Raw genomic sequence first — 19,344 nt, 5'->3', positions numbered from 1 at the left:
GACCAAGAATACCATTGAGATGGATGAAACTTTAGTTGAATGTCAGCCTTGAAGGAAAACTCCGATTCTGAACAACTTTTGAAGTTACAAGTTGATAAAACCGACATCAAATATATATTCTATTGCTATTTTGTATACATGTTTGAATTGATAACACCGTCTCAAAACAATCCATCCACTGTAGCATATCAGCAGCCGCTAGAGTTATCCAGCGTTGAATTAAGAGCTAGATTGGTTCACAGTTTGCATTGTTCTGGAGTGGCAGATAAACTCAAGGTTAATTAATGTTATACTTGCAAGACTAATGAATTGTATAGATATCTGTTCATACAATCCTGAAACCCCGATTATATAATGACAATCCTACAACTTCTACATTGATATCTAGTCACAGCTGCGAGCAAAACTCTATGCAGAACTACATCTTCGATCTGGAATTCCTCGACATAAAGCACTTGATGACGGATCCAATGTGCTTTTGTTCAAAGTGATTGACAGTCTTTTGGTTGGATACTTTCAAGAGCGAAAACTGGATTTTACTTTATCTGTATTTGTTCCTGAAACTGGATTGGGGCATTCTCAAAAGGTTGGCATGTTAAAGTTTAAACTGTATCAAGCGTATCTTTGCATATTACAATTCATCCCCACTTTATTGGAGATATATTAATTATTTTTCACTTGATGTACTAGGCTTTGGGAGATAAGGATGTTCTTCACGCACTGCATATAGATAAGCCATGCGATGCATTGAGAAAAATGGTAGGAAAACAAGCACATATTTTGCCAATGATTTTTGGTAGGTATAGAAATATTCATTTCTAATCAGGCCGTTTGATTCTAATGTGCATAACTATATAGGAAAAGGCAATGGAGTCTCGTAACCCAGGTAGTGCAGTTTGAAAGCAAATCTTGCCAGTTTATTTAAATTCTCGAGTCCCAATGTTGCTGATTATTTACATATCGCTTTCAAATATTTAGAAGAATCATTGCTTGTGCGACTATTTTCTAGCATTGCATACATTAATGATGTTCAGAAAACCGACAAGGAAATGCAAACCAACACAGATTTAGAAGATATTTTGTGCAAGTGATTTTTTGGTGTATTTGGCATATTCGAATATGTGCCGATTGTAATAACGCAAGTTTTATTTTTGAATTGATAGCGATCAAGATAAATCAGGTGGAGCAAAGTTTGCTTCAAGAACGCAAGAATAATGGTCAAATTCATTCACATTTAATTGAAGATCGCTTGTCTCAATATCAGAATCAACTTGAACTACAGATGAAACAGGATCTTAAAGATCAGGTGCAAAGCGTATATCGCTATAACATTTACTTGAAAAACATTGCATGTTTAAATTTATTAATGGTTTGATTGGTATTGATAATAGCTTCAAAAGTTTCAAGAGCTTGAGCTGGCACAAATGCGCATTGATGAAAAGTCGCATTACAAAATGGAAATAGCAAAGCAAAAAATGGAATACGATAATAAAATACTAGAGTTTCAAGAAAGACAGATATCTATTCATGAAGCAGAGCAGTTGAGACTTACTGAAAAGGAAAAGGTATGCGATACTTTTGTGCCAATTTTGTAATACAGTTATTGTAAATGCCGTGTATGCTATGGATCAGTAAAACTGTAATCTTGCGGTTTGTTAGGCTCTTGAACATCAAAACATCCAGCTACGCCAAAAACTGCTTGATGAAAGCAATAGTACTATGCTTAAAGAGGTGCAGCTTAGACATGAAGCAGAGCTACATACTAGGCAGATTCGACTAGAGCGTGATCTTTTACAACGCAGAGTCGAGGAAGTCCAATCTCAGGTTTTAGAGTTACAATCATTCAAGGAGCGATATACTCAACAGATGGAAAGTCAGCTTGCACAGTAAGCAAGCATGTTTTTGGCAATGCTATGAATGATTTGTTGATTTTGTACTTGGCTAACCAAAATTCATTGTATTTGCAAATTCAAGATACAAGATTGATTTGAATAATAAACATGCAACACAGGTCTCGGAAATCAAAATTGATCGCGTTCATCTTGAAGGTTTGACTCTATTGCTTGTACCCAACCTGTTTAATTACCATCATGCTAGCCCATTTATCTTTTTGTTTTAAACTCGTTGGACTACTTTAATGTAGCTGAGCGCGCTCAACTCAAGGAAAAAACACTTGCAGTAGAAAAAATGCATGCAAATATTCAATACACCGAAGATGAACGAGACGCCTTGAGAGAAAGTGTAAAGAATGCTCATCAACGAATTGAGGCTTTGATTAAAGAAAAAGACGATGCTGTTTTGCATTCCAAAGAAATCCAGCTCGAGGTACAAAAATATGCTTTATAGTTTAAAACATTTGATCAATTATATTTCTGCAATACTAATCAATTTAGTGTTTATACAGCTTCTTACAAATCGAGGTAGCACTGCGTTGGAATTTGAAATCACAAGTCTTAAAAAGTAGGTTTTTATTGAAAGATTTTGCAGATTGTTATGTGGGGCACTACATGCAGTGCTTGCTGTTGAACTGAATTATGTTGATATATATTATCAGGCAGCTTATTGAGACTGAAAAAACAGCAAACAAGCGACAAGAAGGTAACTTGCAATATATAAATCTGCTGTCTGTAGTTAATTTACATATTAATATCTTATTAAATGTTCTAATAGAATATCAAGAGCTATTAAAAAATTTCATGCTACCAAAAGACGATTTTCGTGAAGAGCTTGGAAAGTCGCGCATGGCAGAGGCAAGATGGCAGCGCGAATGTCAGCAGCTTGTTCAAAAATTAGAATACGAGGTAGATGGTTTAAGCCTGCTAAATTTACCACAACAAAAATCTAATATGCATGATATAGTTGAACAGGTCAGATGAGTTGCAGCGTCTTTTCGATCAGCAAGTGCTCAAGACACGGGAATTAGAGAGAGAGCTGGCTGACACCCGACTGCTTTTGCACCAGACTCAATCTGGTTAGTGCAGTGTTTACTTTTTAACTATTTGTCGTTGAATTTCATTCGAATTAACTTATTTATCCCTACAGCATTGACGACAGAACTTGCACACCATTCGATTGCTCCTGCTTCGCGACAATTCCATATAACCACTCAACAGCATAGGTATAACATCACGAACAACATCATGTATGATGCTCATGTTGGATGATTAACAGTGCTCACTAAAATAGAGAACTACTTCCTGATCCCCTTGATCCACAATTGGACCACATGTATTCAAAGATTGTGAAGCGTACTCCATTACATACGGAATTTAATGACAATATGGATAAATTCAATGCTCATAATTCAAGCTCATTTAATCAGCAAATTGGTTCACCCAGCATAAATATGGTGATTAAACGAATCAATGATATTGAAAATTCAATGTTTGACTGCTCTGCTAAATATTGTTGAACTGACTTTGAGTATATTGATGTGCTAATCTGATATATAAAAGGCGCAGCATATCATGAAAGAACTTGAGCTTAATGGTATAAAATACGATTGCTTTTGTTTCACGATTTGAATTTTTGCTAAATAAGCTATATCTTAACTAATCATTGATGTTTTCAAGTAGATGTTCGATCCCAGTCTGAAAACTATTTGCACTCGTGTTACCCATCAGCAACCTTTGCCAACTTGGCGACTCAATCCTCAATAGTAAATCCTCCTGTCACTTTACCATCCTTTCCCGTAGATGCCAAACAGCCCAAGTCTACAGCTATACTACAGACTATGCCGCCAGTTACATCTGATTTGAAGCCGAGTTCAAACCACGCTGCAAGCTCTTCACAGCAGTGTTTTGAAATATTGCCAGTTGATGCTGAGGATAATTCGAGCAAAATCCCATCATCACAGACCTTTTTAGAGTTGCAAAAAACCCAATCCAAACCTGAAACTAATCAGAACGCGGCACCAACTCTTATTTCTAATCATTCTATTCAAGATGTAGAAAAGGAAAAACAAGAGCTTGATCGTGTTTTACAAGAGCGACAGCAGCGTGAGGAGCAGCGACAGTTGGAGGATCGAAAGAAACAAGAAGCCATTTTTCAAGAAAAGCAGCGTTTGATTCATCAGGAGAAACAAACCCAGGAGAGGCTTGAGCAGCAGCGTATTAAAGAAGAAAAGGATATACTACAAAAGGAGCTGGAGCAGAAGGAAAAAAACCTTCGTGAAGCTAATCAAGCAGCAGAAATTTCCAAGAAAAAAGAAGATCCCATAACTAGCCTTGAGAATGATCCCATACTACAACGATACATGTCTTTGGTACAAGAACGGCGCGATCGGCAGGTGGGCTTGATGACTTAGATTTGATTGAAGCATGCGCTGAAGAACTCGGATACTAATCTGATTATTGATACTATTTAAATCTACAGAAAATGGATCAAGTAGCATCACTCACACCCCAAGTTCAACAACAACCCACACTACAGAAAAAGGTGTGTCGGTTGAAATCTGCTACATATCTATTACCCTCTTACAATTTATTCTTTAAATGTCTTTAGATGGCACTGCACTCTGAAAAATCTTTATCATCTGATAATCTATTTGGTGACGGGAATACAGCAGATGACGTCAGGTAATTATATCTTGTTTCTACATCATGTTGTTATTGGCCAAAAGTTTTCAACTTTATTTGATATAGTGCTCCAAATGATGATACATCCGAGTCTCCATCATGGTAAAATAGTGGTTGGAACCCATTTGGAATCTCAGTTTTTAGTTTTATGACCGGTGATAAAGGACATGAAAATGGAGAGATAAAATAAAATGAAAAATTGCCAGCAATCATCAGTGTATCATATGTTTGGGACTGTGTGTAAAATTTAATCATACTTTTGGGTATGATGTTTTTTGCAAATATTGGTAGATTGTCTGCTGATTTGATGACAGAATCATCTATCGACTGTATCTCGTTTACCGCGACGACAATCTGACTTGTTGGCACGGTCAGTTTGCTGGTTCTGTCGATTCAATTAGCACGTCACTCATTTGGTCTTGTTCTGACAAGGAGTTCAGAGGACAATTCTCAATAAACTTGTGTGAACTATGTTTCATAACTGGCTGTTTATTATACACTGACACTCTTGTTTACAGCCATTTTACCAAACATGGCTGTAAATATTTACCAACGTTTGGCTAAATATGTAGAATCTTCATGACTGCAACCAATGCCATTATAAAGGAAATTTTCAAAACATTTTTCTTTTTAAAATTTCAAACGTCGATTCAACTAAAAAAATTTCATACTAATCTATATTATCGAGTAAGCCATGACTGCTCCAGTTCCTCCCAAACGACGCATGCTGCAGTTTGATGGCCACAACTACTTTAGACAGCGACTTATTCTTGCAACCCTTAGTAGGAAATCAATTCGTATTGAAAACATTCGTTCTGAAGACGAAGAATATCCCGGCCTTGCAGGTACACACTGACTGCAATGTATAGCCATCCTCATGTAAAATGGAACACTTTTGTATTTATCTTGCAGTGATTGTCTTTTGTTTTGGAATAAGCAATGGCTAAATGTTCGTTGTATTGGGTTTCCTACTAAAAATTGACATTCTCAATTCTTCAAAACACAAGGTCCATTATGATGTTCACACAAACTATAGTTTGAACCTGTCCTTTTTTCTCTTTTGGCATAATCACTCATTGTACGATTGCCAAATTTAAAATCAGACATTGAATTCGACTGTTTTGACGTTGTCAATACAACCCCGCTTTGTTGTATCTTAAATCAGATACGCTCGCGTTCTAGTTCAACATATTTCAGGAATGCAACTATTGTCTCCATGCCAATCATCCAATGTTTGGTTTTGATGAATGGAGAGTTGAGCAAATGTGGGATTTGCTGGAACCGTGATGTAAACACCCGTTTGGTTGTTTATGCAAAAATGGGCACGGAAAAGAAATATCAGTAAACCTTTTCAGGCAGTACAATGCTGTCCAGTAAATTCGGTGTCGATTGTTTGATGAAATTGGCTTTTATTTAGTGTTTCTTTTCACATGGATATGATTGTAATATGTTGAAACTCGCAATTTCATTGTAACATACTTTATTACTGATACATTTGATTCCATATGTCTGTTTTGTAGACTATGAAGCCAGTTTTCTTCGACTGCTCGAGAAAATTACCAACGGCAGTATCATCGAAATCAACTATGCTGGTAAGACTTGCTTTAAGCCGATTTGGGGTGTTTACACGGTCCAAGCTACTCATTTATCGATCAAGTGTACCATCAACTAAACTGCTATAATATTTTATTCAACTTTTTTAAAACAGGTACTGGTGTCACATATCACCCTGGAACAATTTCTGGTGGAAGGATAACCCACGAATGCCCACCGTCCCGAGCCATTGGATACTTTTTAGAGTCTATTATTGCATTGGCGCCATTTGCAAAAGATTCTTTAGAGCTCACTCTCATTGGCATTACCAACGACAATGTAGATACTTCTGTGAGTTTTTATTGATTGATTTCCTGTAAACTACAGCTGTGTTCATGTAGAACAGAGCACTATCATGCAGCGATTTTTTCTTCAGAGTAGACAGTGGTTAAATACTTTCAAAACCAGACTCATCTATTGCGATTCAAGTATTAGGCTTAGTTGGTTTGATGTTGTCAAACTCTATCAAAAAGTTCAACAGAGAACACAATATTCAGTAAATTTGGTGTCAATTACCATTTCATGACACTACTGTTTATTATGCACTTTGGCATCCGTATTTAGTGTTTTATTTTACATGAATACGATTGTAATGATGGTAGACTTTGATGTATTTGAGAGAAATGTTTGAAATTGGTATTGACTCGTGGTTTTGTGTATTGCTTATGAACACTTGATCATTGCAGGTGGATCTTATCCGTACGCTGTTACTTCCTCAACTCAACCGATTTGGAATTGAAGATGGTGTCGAGCTCAAGGTATGTGCATGAAACCTATTGAATTGTTTTTGGTTTGTCGAGATTCTCATGTTATTGCATTTTAATCAATTACCAAGATCTCGAAAAGAGGAGCTGCTCCACTTGGAGGAGGACAAGTCACTTTTACTTGTCCAATCGTTCGTCAGCTTAAACCTGTTCAATTTATTGATCCGGGCCACATCAAGCGCATTCGTGGTATTGCCTATGCCACTCGCATGTCCCCACAAATGGCTAATCGAGTTGTTGAGGCTGCTCGCGGTATTCTCACTCGTTACATACCTGATGTGTACATCTATACAGATGTCTATAAAGGTCAAGAAAGTGGAAAATCTCCTGGCTATGCCTTGTCTCTGGTTGCAGAAAGCACCACTCAAGCACTTGTATCCTCAGAATGTGCATATCAGGTTCGTAATGCTGTTGTTAATAGATTAAACCAAGAAAGCGAGCCGTTTGATCAAGCAAAAGAGTTTAAAAAGGCTCAGCAGGGAGTGTCAGGAACCAAAGAAACTGGTTTTGCATCAGAAAAGCAGCATACAACCAATGTCTCGAATATGCTTGTGAACGACTATTCGTTTCCAACACCTGAAGACTTGGGTGTCCGCGCTGCACGACTATTACTTCATGAAATCAAACGGGGCGGAACAGTCGATACGCTGAGCCAATGGCTGAATCTGCTATTCATTGCTCTTGGGCCAGAAGATGTCGGTAAAGTACGGTTTGGTGGGCTTTCTCCTTTTACGTAAGTTTTATTGTAGTTTGGTATTAGAGGCAACGGAGAGATTTACTATGATGCTATTTGTTTTAATCTAACATTTTCTATACCATTAACATACTCGAATGGCCAAACAGCATTCAGTATTTACGCGATCTCAAAACATTCTTTGATGTTACATTCAAGATTGTTGCTGATCCTACATCACATACCGTTCTTTTGACATCTGTTGGCATCGGATTCACAAACGTTAATAAAAAGGTTACTTAGTTGTTTGTCACCAATCACCCTTTATGTTGAAATTCAATCGATATGGAACAGCAGCTACAGGTATGCCGTTTTGATCATTCCTCAAATGGCGTCCAACTTGATCATCAAGTAGTTATAAAAACAATCCAAAGTTAAGCTCTATCAATAGCAATATCAAACTGCCTTTGCATTTATTGGTCATCCAACGAATTGTCCAATACCACCGTAACATTGTCAACCAGTTTGAGATCTTCCAAGAAAGGGATGAGATCCAATAGTTCGGCATCGCTCGGGTCTTCAAACCAACTCGTGATTGGTATCGCATTTGCAGGATGAAATAGATAACAAGAAGGAGAATTGTCTATAATAATGACGTCCTTTAGATTGCGACCGAGCAAGCTCAAATCCTAATATTAAATGGTCGCACAATAAAAATAATATTGAATTGTTAGTATGAATGTTCGAGTAAGATGGTCTCAATAGATAGGACTCACTTTAACGTAATTTCCCTTGTGATGAATGCATGCTTCACGAAACAGTCTATGCTTGACAACCTTGTGCTTATCTAGCATATCTAGCACAGGGTCCGCGTACTAAAATGTAAATTCAGCAATCAGTTGATTTGAAAAAGTAGCAGGTGTTGAAAACCGGGTGCAATTTCAAGGCATTACACACCTTTGCTAAGCTCGCGGTAAAAACTACAACCTCGAATTGAGTTCCAAGTCTTTGTAAAAATGTATCTACACCAGGTCGCTTCAAAACATACACATTATGGATGGTTTTATCAATTTCTACGGGAATAATAAAATCGGCTTTTGCAACAGGCTAATTGAGACAGCATTAGAAAAAGTAAATAAAATGCATCAGCAAAACCTAAGCCAACCAAGACTTTGCAAGTAAAAAATACCTTGAAAGAGCTATGTACAAGAGTTTCGTCCAAATCAAGAACCAGACATTTTCGGCCAACATCTTCAGCAGCCAACTCCTTTAAAAGGTATTTTTTTGTATCCTAAAAAGACGTGAAAATTAACATGATTGAATCTAGATGAATTACGTTCAATAATGCATATTTAACCTACTAAAGTAGACGGATGTGAAGCAGTAGGAAACCCAGAAGGACTAGGAGCCTTTTGAGTACCAGAAGGAGGCTTTGTAACAGAAGATATGGGGACCATCATCATATCGTTATCAGGGCTATAACAGCAACATGGGAACATAGCGGACCAAAAGGAGCTATGTGAAGCATATGCCTTTTTTGATTTTACAGGAGCCACATTCGAGATTGGAGAACTCTGAGAGATCCCCTGAGTGGGACTTATCGTAACAGTAGAAGCAATGGTGCCGTGAACAGGTTGTGATGATTGAATAACTGTAGATGTAGGTTGCGTAGCTGATTGCTCATTTTTTACTATAGACAGATATATTCATGCAGCATTGAAATCAATATATAGATTAAACTAGATTAGCCAAAATACAAACTATAGTCACGACTGGGAGAGTTCATAAAACAGTATAAAGCCGGGTCAATGCACCTTCTAATTTGGCAACGCGGCGTTTTGCTGCTTCAATACTGGACTTTATGGGGTTTGTAGGTTCAGCAGATTGTTTTACTTGGGTAACAAGATTATGTATAGCAGGTGTAGATGTAGTTTCTGTGGTAGTAGCGGAGCCCGAGTTCAAGTCAGTTGCAGTCGACAACATATTTGGTGAATTTGATGCATCCGAAGCAGAAATTTGAGTAGATATTGATGCGCAGGCGTCAGCATTGGTACTTGCAGCAGGAAGAGAGTCGCTTTCTGCAGCGGTGTCATTTCCGCCGTTGCCGGGTTGGTTGTCTGAGGTGAGCATTGTCTAGCAGTGGTTTTAGTGAAAAATAAATCCGTTGTGCCAAAGACCAATTAGTAAGAGCCAGACGGATGTGTGTATGCTGGACTGTTCAAATATATTTGCAAGAGGTTTCGCAGCTAACAGTAGTGATAGGATGATATAAAAGTTAGCAATATGGATAAAACGGTTCAAATATTCAAATAATTCAATAGTAAAATAATTCATAATTCAGGGTAGCAATAGAAGGATGGAATTGAAGGCATAGCTGGACATGAATTCATGCATCGGATGGACTTGCAGGCGGGATTGCGTACCCACTAGTAACGAGGTCGATGCAATAATGAGAGGGATGGAAAGTCAATCTTGCAACTATCAAGATAGTAACAGCGGTTTATCCACCCCATTCATCAATACAAATCATCATTAACCCTTCGTACGAATATGCTTAAAGCAATAAACCAAACCTGTATCTATTTTTTATTACTACTAATCTAATGATTTATAGTAACCATGAGCAGTAGCCAATTCAAAGAGTGCCAGTCAACCACCAATACTGAAAACTTTGTTCAGACTCTTGAACGTAAACCACTACCATAGCATTGAAAATCATTTACCTGTGTGTATGCAACCCAGCTCTGAGCTAAAACCAACAGCAGTAATGGTAGAAATTGTTAGGATAAGAGTAAACTGCAATCATTTGGTATGGATACCCGCGTTGTTATCAACCATCACAGCTGGTCCGGCTCGTCTTGATTTCGATGGATTCGCATCCCTTTCTGTCATGGCTCAAAACATGGCCACAACCTGTCCTTGTTGCTCGGTGTGCTCCCACGTATCCGAGTACTGCTCCATCTTCTCATGTCTTTACTGCTTCTAACCTTTTTCCTTGCACTCCTTTTGCGTCGAGTATCAATGGTGTTTGATGGTCTGTAGTTTCATCAAGTTCTTGTCTGGAATCTATCTATTTTTCGTTCATGCTTGTGATATGCATTCTGAACGCGTTGCTCTATATTCAAATCACACTCACCGCCGTATCCACATAAAATGGACCACTAAATTATGGAACCAAAGTGCAAATAAACACTAGTGTCATGCAATGATAATTCTCGTTAAATTTACTAGACACTATTGTACTCTGGTCTTTTGATGATTGGCATGGAAACAACTGCATTTTTGAAATGTGCGATCCTTGCTTTTAAACTAGAGCGCAAACATATGAGATTTAGGATACACCAAACAGGAGTTTGATTGTAGGCATCATACGATGGACGCTGTGTTTATTGAAGAATCGAGAATGTCTATCCAAGGCAATTTCTATCAAGAAAGTGCAACGGATATTTAACCATTGCATATTCCAAGATAATCACTGCAAAACAAATACAAGTGTTACATTCTACGCGAATACGACTGTAAAACTAGAAATGCATAAACTAGTCTACATTACATGACCCACCTTCCAGTCTCTTTAGGTATAATCTGATTCAACACATTTTCTCTTTTTGCAGTACTTCCGATCGATACTCTGTCTTTGCCATTCAACTCGCTTTCTGCATGTATATCCTATGTATGTGTGGGCCTGTTATATTTCTTTACCGGCTTTATTTGCTCACTAAATTGATCTGTAATTTGACCCTTGGCTGCCTCTATTATAATAGTAATATGTTTAAAAATTAGAGTCTATACGTTTTATCAAATAGAGCAATACTAGGATAAACCCAACTCTACTTGCCATTTCGAAATCCAAAATTAAACGTATTAGCAGATCCTGTCATGGATTCAACAGAATCATGCACTAATATCTGCTCCGACTCATTCTATTGATTCATACAGTGCTGATTAGCCAGTCTTGTCATTGTAATAGTAGTGGGAATATAGAAATGGATGGCTATACTCACAATGTCTTTGATGTTCCATTTATATCCAGTTCGTGCTGCAAACGGCACCTCCAAGGCTTGAATCCCTTTGTAGTATTTATCTATAATTCACTGTAGTTTAAGCTATATCCACCAGTTTTCTAGGAGTCCACTTTAGTCATCTTACCATCCAGTTTTCCCTTGTTCCATCGCCGAATAAACTAAAACAGGACCATTAGAATCAAAGAACTGCAGCCTAGTATAGAATCAAACAACAGATATACATACTTTTTTAAATTGATCCTGTGCTTCAGACTTGGACAAATCATGGAAGCGATACCCCTTTTCAGACAGCCATACTTGAAATTCGGCTGCCTTTTGAAAGTAGTGCTCTTCAGATATAGGTTTGGGAGAGTGGGAATCTACAGGTTCTTTACTACTTTTCTTGGATTTATCCCCACGTCGATTGTGTTCATGTTTACTCATTGAGTTGATTGCTGCCAAATGGATACTGGAAAGGAGGGAAACAATACATGAACAAATTCTGTCAATGCAAATCAATTCTCAAGTAGAATTGCTACCAAATAAACTCATGATTTCGAGTTGCAAACCGGCTAGTTCAAAACAGTAATTCCTATTCAAGCGACTACTTTCGATTACTACGATTCTTGACTCATTATCCGATATGTATTGCACAGCTGAATTTGTCATTGGGTTTACATAAACCGCATTGCAGCAAACATGACCAATAATGGATGATCAATTGTTCTGGATTACAACATCAATAGAATGAAAACTATACTGATAGATTAAATCAGTTTAATGATTAAACCTTTGCAAAATATGTGATGCAGCAATATTCTTTAATACTGAGGCAGTTGCATTGCTTGGTCTGATTGTATGGCTCAACCGCTATCCAGCAACTACAAAAAACACGTAGCATATGTAGTATGTATCAGATTCATCTGGCAGGCAATTTAAACAAGTTTACCCATCTTGTCAAGTTATATCTATTTTCACCCAATCTTTCGGTTTCAAAATGATGGCAGACCAAGGTAGTATGGCCAACCTGGTTGCTGGTGCAGCCAAATCAGCAGACGGCGGCGCTACAACAGCTCCGTCTGGCGACCGCACTGATGAAAAGGACCAACGTCGACTGTTCAACTATCCCCTAGTCAAGGTATCTAGCATACATCTTAAAACGCGCTCAATTGTCCTGATACAGTGAATATCGGATATCCTGCTACTTCTATTTACAGCTCGCCTAAAAACTAATATCATTTAAATCTATTTGATTTAGTTTTGTGATATGTCTGATGAAGTACGAGCAGAGGCAGTCGATATGGCAGTCACAGCTGTAGAAAAGCATCCAGGAAATCACGAGGTATCAACTTTCAGCCTTATCTGAACCTTACCATCCCTTGTTCACCATTGCTGTATGTTTTATTAGGCTTCTTCAAAAACAATTAAAGAGTTGATGGATAAACGATGCGGAAGTTCATGGCATGTAGTTGTCGGCGAAGGATTTGGGTTTGAAATCACTCACGAGATGCGCAATTTGCTACACATGTACTTTGGAGGGAATATTGGCATCTTGATATGGAAGGCATCATAATTATACTTTTTGTTGAGCAGTAATCACTGTTACTAAAACTATGCAAATAGGTTCATTCCCAAAGACTTGAATTTCACAAAGCTCGTTAAACAATGAATCATGGTTTATACATCAGTAGCATATTGGCAATTTCAGTTATATTCGCACAAAACGGGGCACTAAATAAGAGTACCAAGTAATAAATAGTCAGTTTTATGAAATGATAATTTATACCACATTTATTAAACACTACCCTTTGAACTCCTTGAAAAAGCTACACACTCACTGATAAATATGATCTACCAGCTGTTCAACAAACATCAATATCGCAAAGTGTAAGCTTTATAATGTCTATTCTTAAACCCGTTGATAATTTATCAAATAGGTTTGTACGGTGCGATTCCAGATACTGAAAATGCAATGAGTACTGCATATTCCAAAGAAAAGGAATACAAGTTCTATTTTACATGAATATGGCTGTAAATTCAAATACACTGAACCAACAGCCCTGCTAACAAATCAGTATTTAATCTTGTTCAAAAATTGGCAACTCGATCCAAACCAATCATGATATATAACGTAAAAAAGAACCAAGTCGAGATTCATTCTTAAAACATCACTGCGCCTTCTTCGTGTTGCTCCTTGACAAAAATCTCAAAGTACTGGTAAATAATCGTCACAGCTAGCAAAATACCGGTACCGGACCCAATTGCACCAAGGAGATCGGCAGCAACAGAAAGAGCTCCAATACACAACCCTCCAAATGCAGCTGCAGTGGGGATAATGCGCTTAAGCTCTTTGTACATGGATCCTTCACGGTGTCCACGAATAACAAGTTGTTGATCCTTGAGCTGCTTGGCAACATCACGGGGAGAAGAGCCAGAAACTTCAATCCAGGTTTTAGAAAAGAGAGCGCATGCACCCAGCATAAAGGAAACGTAGATGGCAAAGTGAATGGGATCAGAAAAAATCACAGACACATTTTTAGGTGGAGAAATGTAGTACGCAAAACCAGAGGTAGCAAACTCTTGAGGGACACCTTCGGCATTTTGCCACACACCCAAAAGGCGAATGAAAATGTTCTCAGGGAAGCGCTTGTAAAGCAGCTGCGAAACAAAAAAGATGTTGGAGACAAGAGCAGACTGCAACATGATAGGCATGTTGGAGGTGTAAAAGAGTTTGACGGGGTAAGAGCCTTGCTGACCACGCATACGGTTGGATTTGACTGGAATTTCAACCCGGAAACCTTGCAAGTAAATAACAGCAGCAAAAACGACGATTGTGGAGAGCAGGTTGGTCAAGTTGGGGAGATTTGAGCGATACATGGCTTCCTTGACGGCACGAAATTTGTCATTACGGGTAAACAAGAGATGGAAAAGAGCAACCACAGCACCTTCAAACTCAGTGCCTATAACAGTAAATAGACAATATAATGAACATAAAATACCAAGTATATAAAACCATAGTAACACACTTGCACAAAAAACCCAACTTACCACGACCAGTGTTATAGGTGGTAGGAGAAAATGCCTTCCATACAATGTTTTCGCAAATATTGGTGGCAATAAAAAGAGAAATGCCAGATCCAAGACCGTATCCTTTTTGTAATAGCTCATCGAGAAGCATGGTAATAAGTGCGGCAATGCAAAGCTGAAGAATGAGAAGAAGAGAGATTCCAGATCCAATTTCAGCAGGATTTCCATAGACACCAGACCATACTGACACGGTAGCCTGTCCAATAGCGATAATCATGGCAAACACTAGACATTTGCAGAGCAGTTGACACGAATTTATTGATCAAATGCAAGATTGAATGATATTGCAAACCAAAAATAAAAACTCGAGTATTAATGACGGTAGATTAGCAAAACAAGGTGCAAGGCAGCTTACATTTCTGAGCACCAGAAAACAAGGCACGGTCTTCCTTGATAGAGTAGTCGACTTCGATAATACCTGCACCAGCAAGCAGCTGCATAATCATGCCAGAGGTAATGATAGGAGTGATTCCCAACTCCATCAAAGTTCCTCTGTTGGAAGCAAGAATGACACGCATCCAGTACATGGGGTCGGATGAATCAGAGGACATGATGCCGTACAATGGGATCTGGGAACAGACCAAGAAAATGAACAGTGTAATAGCAGTCCACATGACTTTTTCTCTGAATTGAACCTAGATTAGAATATATAATGTTTCAGGAATAGACTGTGTATCAATATGAAATGCATCTGAAACCGTCAGATGTAAACTTGTTTAGATCAGTTTGGCGAAATGCCGGTATGAAGCCATAATCAACACTATTGAATGGATATAAACATGGTATAAAAGGACAGTTGAACAGAATGCTTTCTGAATAAACCGCCACAAGGAGTCTTGGTAGTAGTGCAGTACCAAGCCTTGTAGAGACTAAGACGAGCAAACAAAGGAGTAGCAGGCTGGAAATGGTGATAGAACTTGAACGAATGAGACCACAATAGCAGCAAGGACAATATTGGATCAGTACCTTGCGGTCAGGCGAGGTCACTTCTGGCATAAGAGAAATGAATGGCCGCAGTGCATAGAGCAGACGGACTGTCAAGTGTTGATGAGACACCACAATGTTAGCTACAGCCATTGACACCGAAAACCACCTTCACACATATACGAACAAGCCAGTCCATCAACAGCGATGTTCAACCAGTACTATGAATCACTTATTGGACTTCCTTTGAATCCACTCTGCACCTTAGTCTGGACTAGGCAGGAATGAATGCTTGGATAGATCGAAGGAGCAGCCTCATTCTTTTGGTGGCAAATGGCTGGACTGCCCACATCGTACTAGCAATGCAATGGCTGTCTTTTAGATATATCAACAACTTACAAGAGGACGACGACATCGGTAATAAGACAGTCGGTCACAGAAGAAAGGCGTTGAGTGAAGTAAAAGAAAGAATTCTTGACCTAGAATTCAAGCATTTCTTGATGGTTGCAGTGGGCATGCTTTGGGCAACGATTGCCATCTGCCAGTTCTATCTTATCGTGTACAGGCTGATCCAGCACTCGGATGATCTCAATAAACTCGTTCCATTCTTGCCCTTCAAATCAGAATTTTACTCGTCAATCCACTTTGAACAACTACGAAACTAATCATGTTTATATTTGGTGATAAAAAAAATGAGTATGAAGATGGCTGTAGGCTTTATGAGCCAAAACCAAGAGTCTGTCAGCTTATCGACCGTATGGATTGTATCGGCCACCACCGCCATAACCACCTCCGTTACTACCACCACCACCGTATCCTCCACGGCCTCCTCCACGACCACCACGACCACCTCCGTATCGGCTATGACCTCCTCCTGATCCTCCACTACGAGCAAAATCATGCAGCTGAGGATCAACTACTTGTCCTGCTTCTTCAAGAATCTTGACCAGATCGCGTGCACTCTTAAAGTTGTCGGGTGAAAATAGCGTGTACGCTGTGCCCTTGTTACTATTATGAAAACCAGAAATCTCTATTAGAATCGTTCAGCAACTCAAATTCAGTAATAGCGTACTTACTTTGCACGACCAGTACGCCCAATACGATGTACGTAATCTTCAATATTGTTTGGGAAATCAAAGTTGATCACAAACTAAATTTGCATATACTCGTTAGCTATACTTGAAATACAGTCGCATTCACATGGATGGAACACCAAATAAAAATGCCACTCTCATGAAATGATAATTTACACCAAATCTGGAGATCGCACAACGTATGACTATGCCAAAAGTGGACAAAGTCAATTTGTACTAGGAAAGCACAAGGAATATTCAACCACTGTATACTCCAGAGCAAATAGATTGCAAAATAAATGCAGGCGTCCCATCTTATGTGAATACTTGGAATAAACAAATATCACAAAACCTCTTACCTTGACATCCTTGACATCTGTTAAACATAGACATTAATAGCACATCAAGAATTAGTTTATACAAATCCGTGCGTGTTTAGCGTATCAATACATTATTTTGTTCACAACTCTCAGTTTCTAAATCATTTGTTCGTATATTAGATCAAAGAGTAGATTGCATTCCCTTGGCAACTCCCTCAAACTAACTCTAAAGGAGGCTTGTAAGACCGCTCTCAGCTCACAATCAATATACACTGGCAAATGCAATAGTATGACAGGTGAAAACAAAACACCGAAAATGAAAAATAAACAAATTGAACAGAAATTGATTGTTGTAATCTGTATTTCTATTTTTAAATGGCAACAATTTGTTTTTCTTCATCTTCAGAGTCTGCGAGAAATAAACAAGATAGTATATTACAGCAGCATCTCATTTGTACATCCAAAAGGGTAGCGAAAATACATAAACTCAGCGCAATGGCATGCAAAAGATCCAATATACCAAATAAAAACGTCAGATGGAAAATGGACAGGCTCAAACCGTAAAAATTCAAGATCTTGCTCCATCAACAATCAGATGTTTCCTTGATATTGCACCTAGCCAACCATATCCCTCCACCACATGTGCAATAGCTCTAAATCCAAAATCATGTAAAATAACCAAAACAATATATGAATCCGCGGTCGAGTAGTAAAAATTGCATAATCCAACAGTCTGAACATTGACGCCAAAGAACACAGAGTTTCGCGATTGACTTATTCAAGGACAAAACATCAATCGGATTGTGCATCTCCGAGCGCTCCAAAATAAGTTCAGCGTGATCGTGCTTGATTACTCGATGGAATACAAATATATTGCTTTTTAAAAATGGCAATACAACACATGAAACCCCGGATTTCATGATAAACTATTGGCGACTTGTGTATGAACAATGTATCATGTTCCCTTATCCTGGACTGTTTAAAGATGGCCGTGATTCAAAAGTAATGGGATAGTAATGACAACAACAACTTTAAAAGAAGACAGTCAAAATTAAAGCATACAATAGCAGTCTGCCAAAAAATAAAAGGCAAGAAGTGCAACTACCAAATGATGGCTATGAAAACACAACTCATCTCATATTATTCGACCATGTAATTTGAATGCAATAAATTATGCCATCCCACTTTCTCATTGTCGTGTCACATCACATTTCTATAATCTCGGCTTGTTTCAATCATATACAGATAGATACAATTTAAATTTAGCAAAAACTTACCTAAACCACGAGCAGCAACATCAGTTGCAATCAAAATAGGGGTCTTTCCAGACTTGAACTCTTGCATAACCCAATCACGCTCTTGCTGTTTCTTGTCGCCATGAATAGCAAGTGCTGGGAAACCGTCATGACGAAGATCACGAGTAATGTCATCGGCTGTACGTTTTGTTCCTGTAAAAATGATCGTCTTTTGATCCGCATTCGACATAATGTCTTCAAGCAACTTGTAAAGGCGATGACGCTTGTCGTGGCTAGGACAGATCTCAACAATCTGTGTGATGTTGTGACTGGCAGAAAGCTCCATAGATCCAACATTGACCTGAATAAACTCCTTTTGATAGTCACGAGCAAGTGCCTGCACTTCCTTGGGCCAAGTTGCAGACCACATGAGGGTCTGACGATCGGGACGAATCTGATCAACAATCTTGCGGATTTGAGGCTAAACCATCGCAGTTAATTGAAAAGTTATACTCGCATTAATAAAACACATCAAAGTATTAGACTGCCTCAAGAAATTTAAATCAAACATAAACTTACCTCAAATCCCATGTCAAGCATACGATCAGCCTCGTCAAGAACAAGGTATGTGACACGTTTCAAGTTGGTTTTTCCAGACTCGAGCATATCAATTAGTCGACCTGGAGTGGCAATACAAATCTCAATACCACGTTCCAGATCACGCATCTGAGGACCCTTTGGAACACCTCCATAAAGACATGTGTTTTTTATACGAGATGAACTACCAAATTTGTTGCATTCGACCTGAATTTGGATAGCAAGCTCACGAGTTGGAGCAAGAATGAGCACAATAGGACCATCTCCAGGCTTGAGGAGAGGCTGGGCATTGATGTGAACAATAGAGGGCAACGTGTAAGCAAGAGTCTTTCCAGAACCCGTCTCGGCAACACCAACAACATCGCGACCACTCAAAGCCATGGGCCAGCCTTGAGATTGGATAGAAGTGGGTGCAGAAAATCCTAAACTTTCAACCTCCTTGAGAACATAACTGGGAAAAGACGCTTCCGCAAAAGTTTCGACGGGCTTGGAATGTG

The 19,344-nt window shown here is 38.6% G+C and overlaps 7 protein-coding genes across 7 annotated transcripts in view; 3 read left to right on the top strand and 4 right to left on the bottom strand.

Moving 5' to 3' along the window:
* Positions 1-39: 39 nt before the first annotated feature.
* Positions 40-4,767, top strand: BATDEDRAFT_33931 (uncharacterized protein; the record flags this gene model as incomplete). The annotated part of the gene is made up of 21 exons (XM_006675628.1): positions 40-276; positions 389-586; positions 691-759; positions 859-886; positions 979-1,083; positions 1,164-1,306; positions 1,392-1,565; positions 1,660-1,886; positions 1,975-2,048; positions 2,144-2,325; positions 2,405-2,460; positions 2,555-2,598; positions 2,671-2,801; positions 2,860-2,971; positions 3,043-3,118; positions 3,187-3,349; positions 3,456-3,489; positions 3,576-4,288; positions 4,375-4,437; positions 4,504-4,577; positions 4,689-4,767. The coding sequence occupies 21 exons, from the start codon at positions 40-42 to the stop codon at positions 4,765-4,767; spliced, it is 2,982 nt and encodes a 993-aa protein (XP_006675691.1).
* Positions 4,768-5,271: 504 nt separating this feature from the next.
* BATDEDRAFT_8631 (uncharacterized protein) lies at positions 5,272-7,910 on the top strand (the record flags this gene model as incomplete). Its single annotated transcript, XM_006674967.1, has 7 exons — positions 5,272-5,422; positions 6,098-6,169; positions 6,286-6,461; positions 6,857-6,928; positions 7,006-7,308; positions 7,459-7,667; positions 7,778-7,910. The coding sequence occupies 7 exons, from the start codon at positions 5,272-5,274 to the stop codon at positions 7,908-7,910; spliced, it is 1,116 nt and encodes a 371-aa protein (XP_006675030.1).
* Positions 7,911-8,080: 170 nt separating this feature from the next.
* On the bottom strand, positions 8,081-8,886 carry BATDEDRAFT_8275 (uncharacterized protein; the record flags this gene model as incomplete). The annotated part of the gene is made up of 4 exons (XM_006674922.1): positions 8,081-8,296; positions 8,384-8,482; positions 8,565-8,714; positions 8,797-8,886. Coding segments are annotated over 4 exons (555 nt in total), but the record flags the coding sequence as incomplete, so codon positions are not given.
* Positions 8,887-11,437: 2,551 nt separating this feature from the next.
* BATDEDRAFT_21338 (uncharacterized protein) lies at positions 11,438-12,055 on the bottom strand (the record flags this gene model as incomplete). The annotated part of the gene is made up of 4 exons (XM_006675198.1): positions 11,438-11,530; positions 11,612-11,691; positions 11,757-11,790; positions 11,858-12,055. 4 exons carry the CDS (start codon positions 12,053-12,055, stop codon positions 11,438-11,440), a joined length of 405 nt encoding a protein of 134 aa, XP_006675261.1.
* A 556-nt stretch (positions 12,056-12,611) lies between these two features.
* BATDEDRAFT_21337 (uncharacterized protein) lies at positions 12,612-13,184 on the top strand (the record flags this gene model as incomplete). Its single annotated transcript, XM_006675197.1, has 3 exons — positions 12,612-12,749; positions 12,870-12,953; positions 13,020-13,184. 3 exons carry the CDS (start codon positions 12,612-12,614, stop codon positions 13,182-13,184), a joined length of 387 nt encoding a protein of 128 aa, XP_006675260.1.
* Positions 13,185-13,771: 587 nt separating this feature from the next.
* BATDEDRAFT_8861 (translocon subunit SEC61) lies at positions 13,772-15,775 on the bottom strand (the record flags this gene model as incomplete). Its single annotated transcript, XM_006674991.1, has 4 exons — positions 13,772-14,571; positions 14,660-14,923; positions 15,054-15,333; positions 15,665-15,775. 4 exons carry the CDS (start codon positions 15,773-15,775, stop codon positions 13,772-13,774), a joined length of 1,455 nt encoding a protein of 484 aa, XP_006675054.1.
* Positions 15,776-16,368: 593 nt separating this feature from the next.
* The window catches only part of BATDEDRAFT_29115 (uncharacterized protein), a gene marked incomplete at both ends in the record, with an annotated part of 3,261 nt that continues 285 nt past the window's right edge, over positions 16,369-19,344 (bottom strand). Inside the window, 5 exons of the mRNA XM_006675559.1 lie at positions 16,369-16,630; positions 16,699-16,772; positions 17,055-17,071; positions 18,293-18,731; positions 18,830-19,333. Coding sequence (XP_006675622.1) covers positions 16,369-16,630; positions 16,699-16,772; positions 17,055-17,071; positions 18,293-18,731; positions 18,830-19,333 — 1,296 coding nt within the window. The remainder of the gene's footprint in view (positions 16,631-16,698; positions 16,773-17,054; positions 17,072-18,292; positions 18,732-18,829; positions 19,334-19,344) is intronic.

This window comes from Batrachochytrium dendrobatidis (genome assembly GCF_000203795.2).
Source record: "Batrachochytrium dendrobatidis JAM81 unplaced genomic scaffold BATDEscaffold_1, whole genome shotgun sequence".
In the NCBI taxonomy this organism is placed as follows: Eukaryota; Fungi; Chytridiomycota; class Chytridiomycetes; order Rhizophydiales; genus Batrachochytrium; species Batrachochytrium dendrobatidis.
The sequence above is the reverse complement of the archived record's forward strand: the minus strand, read 5'-3'. Positions and strand labels throughout refer to the sequence as shown.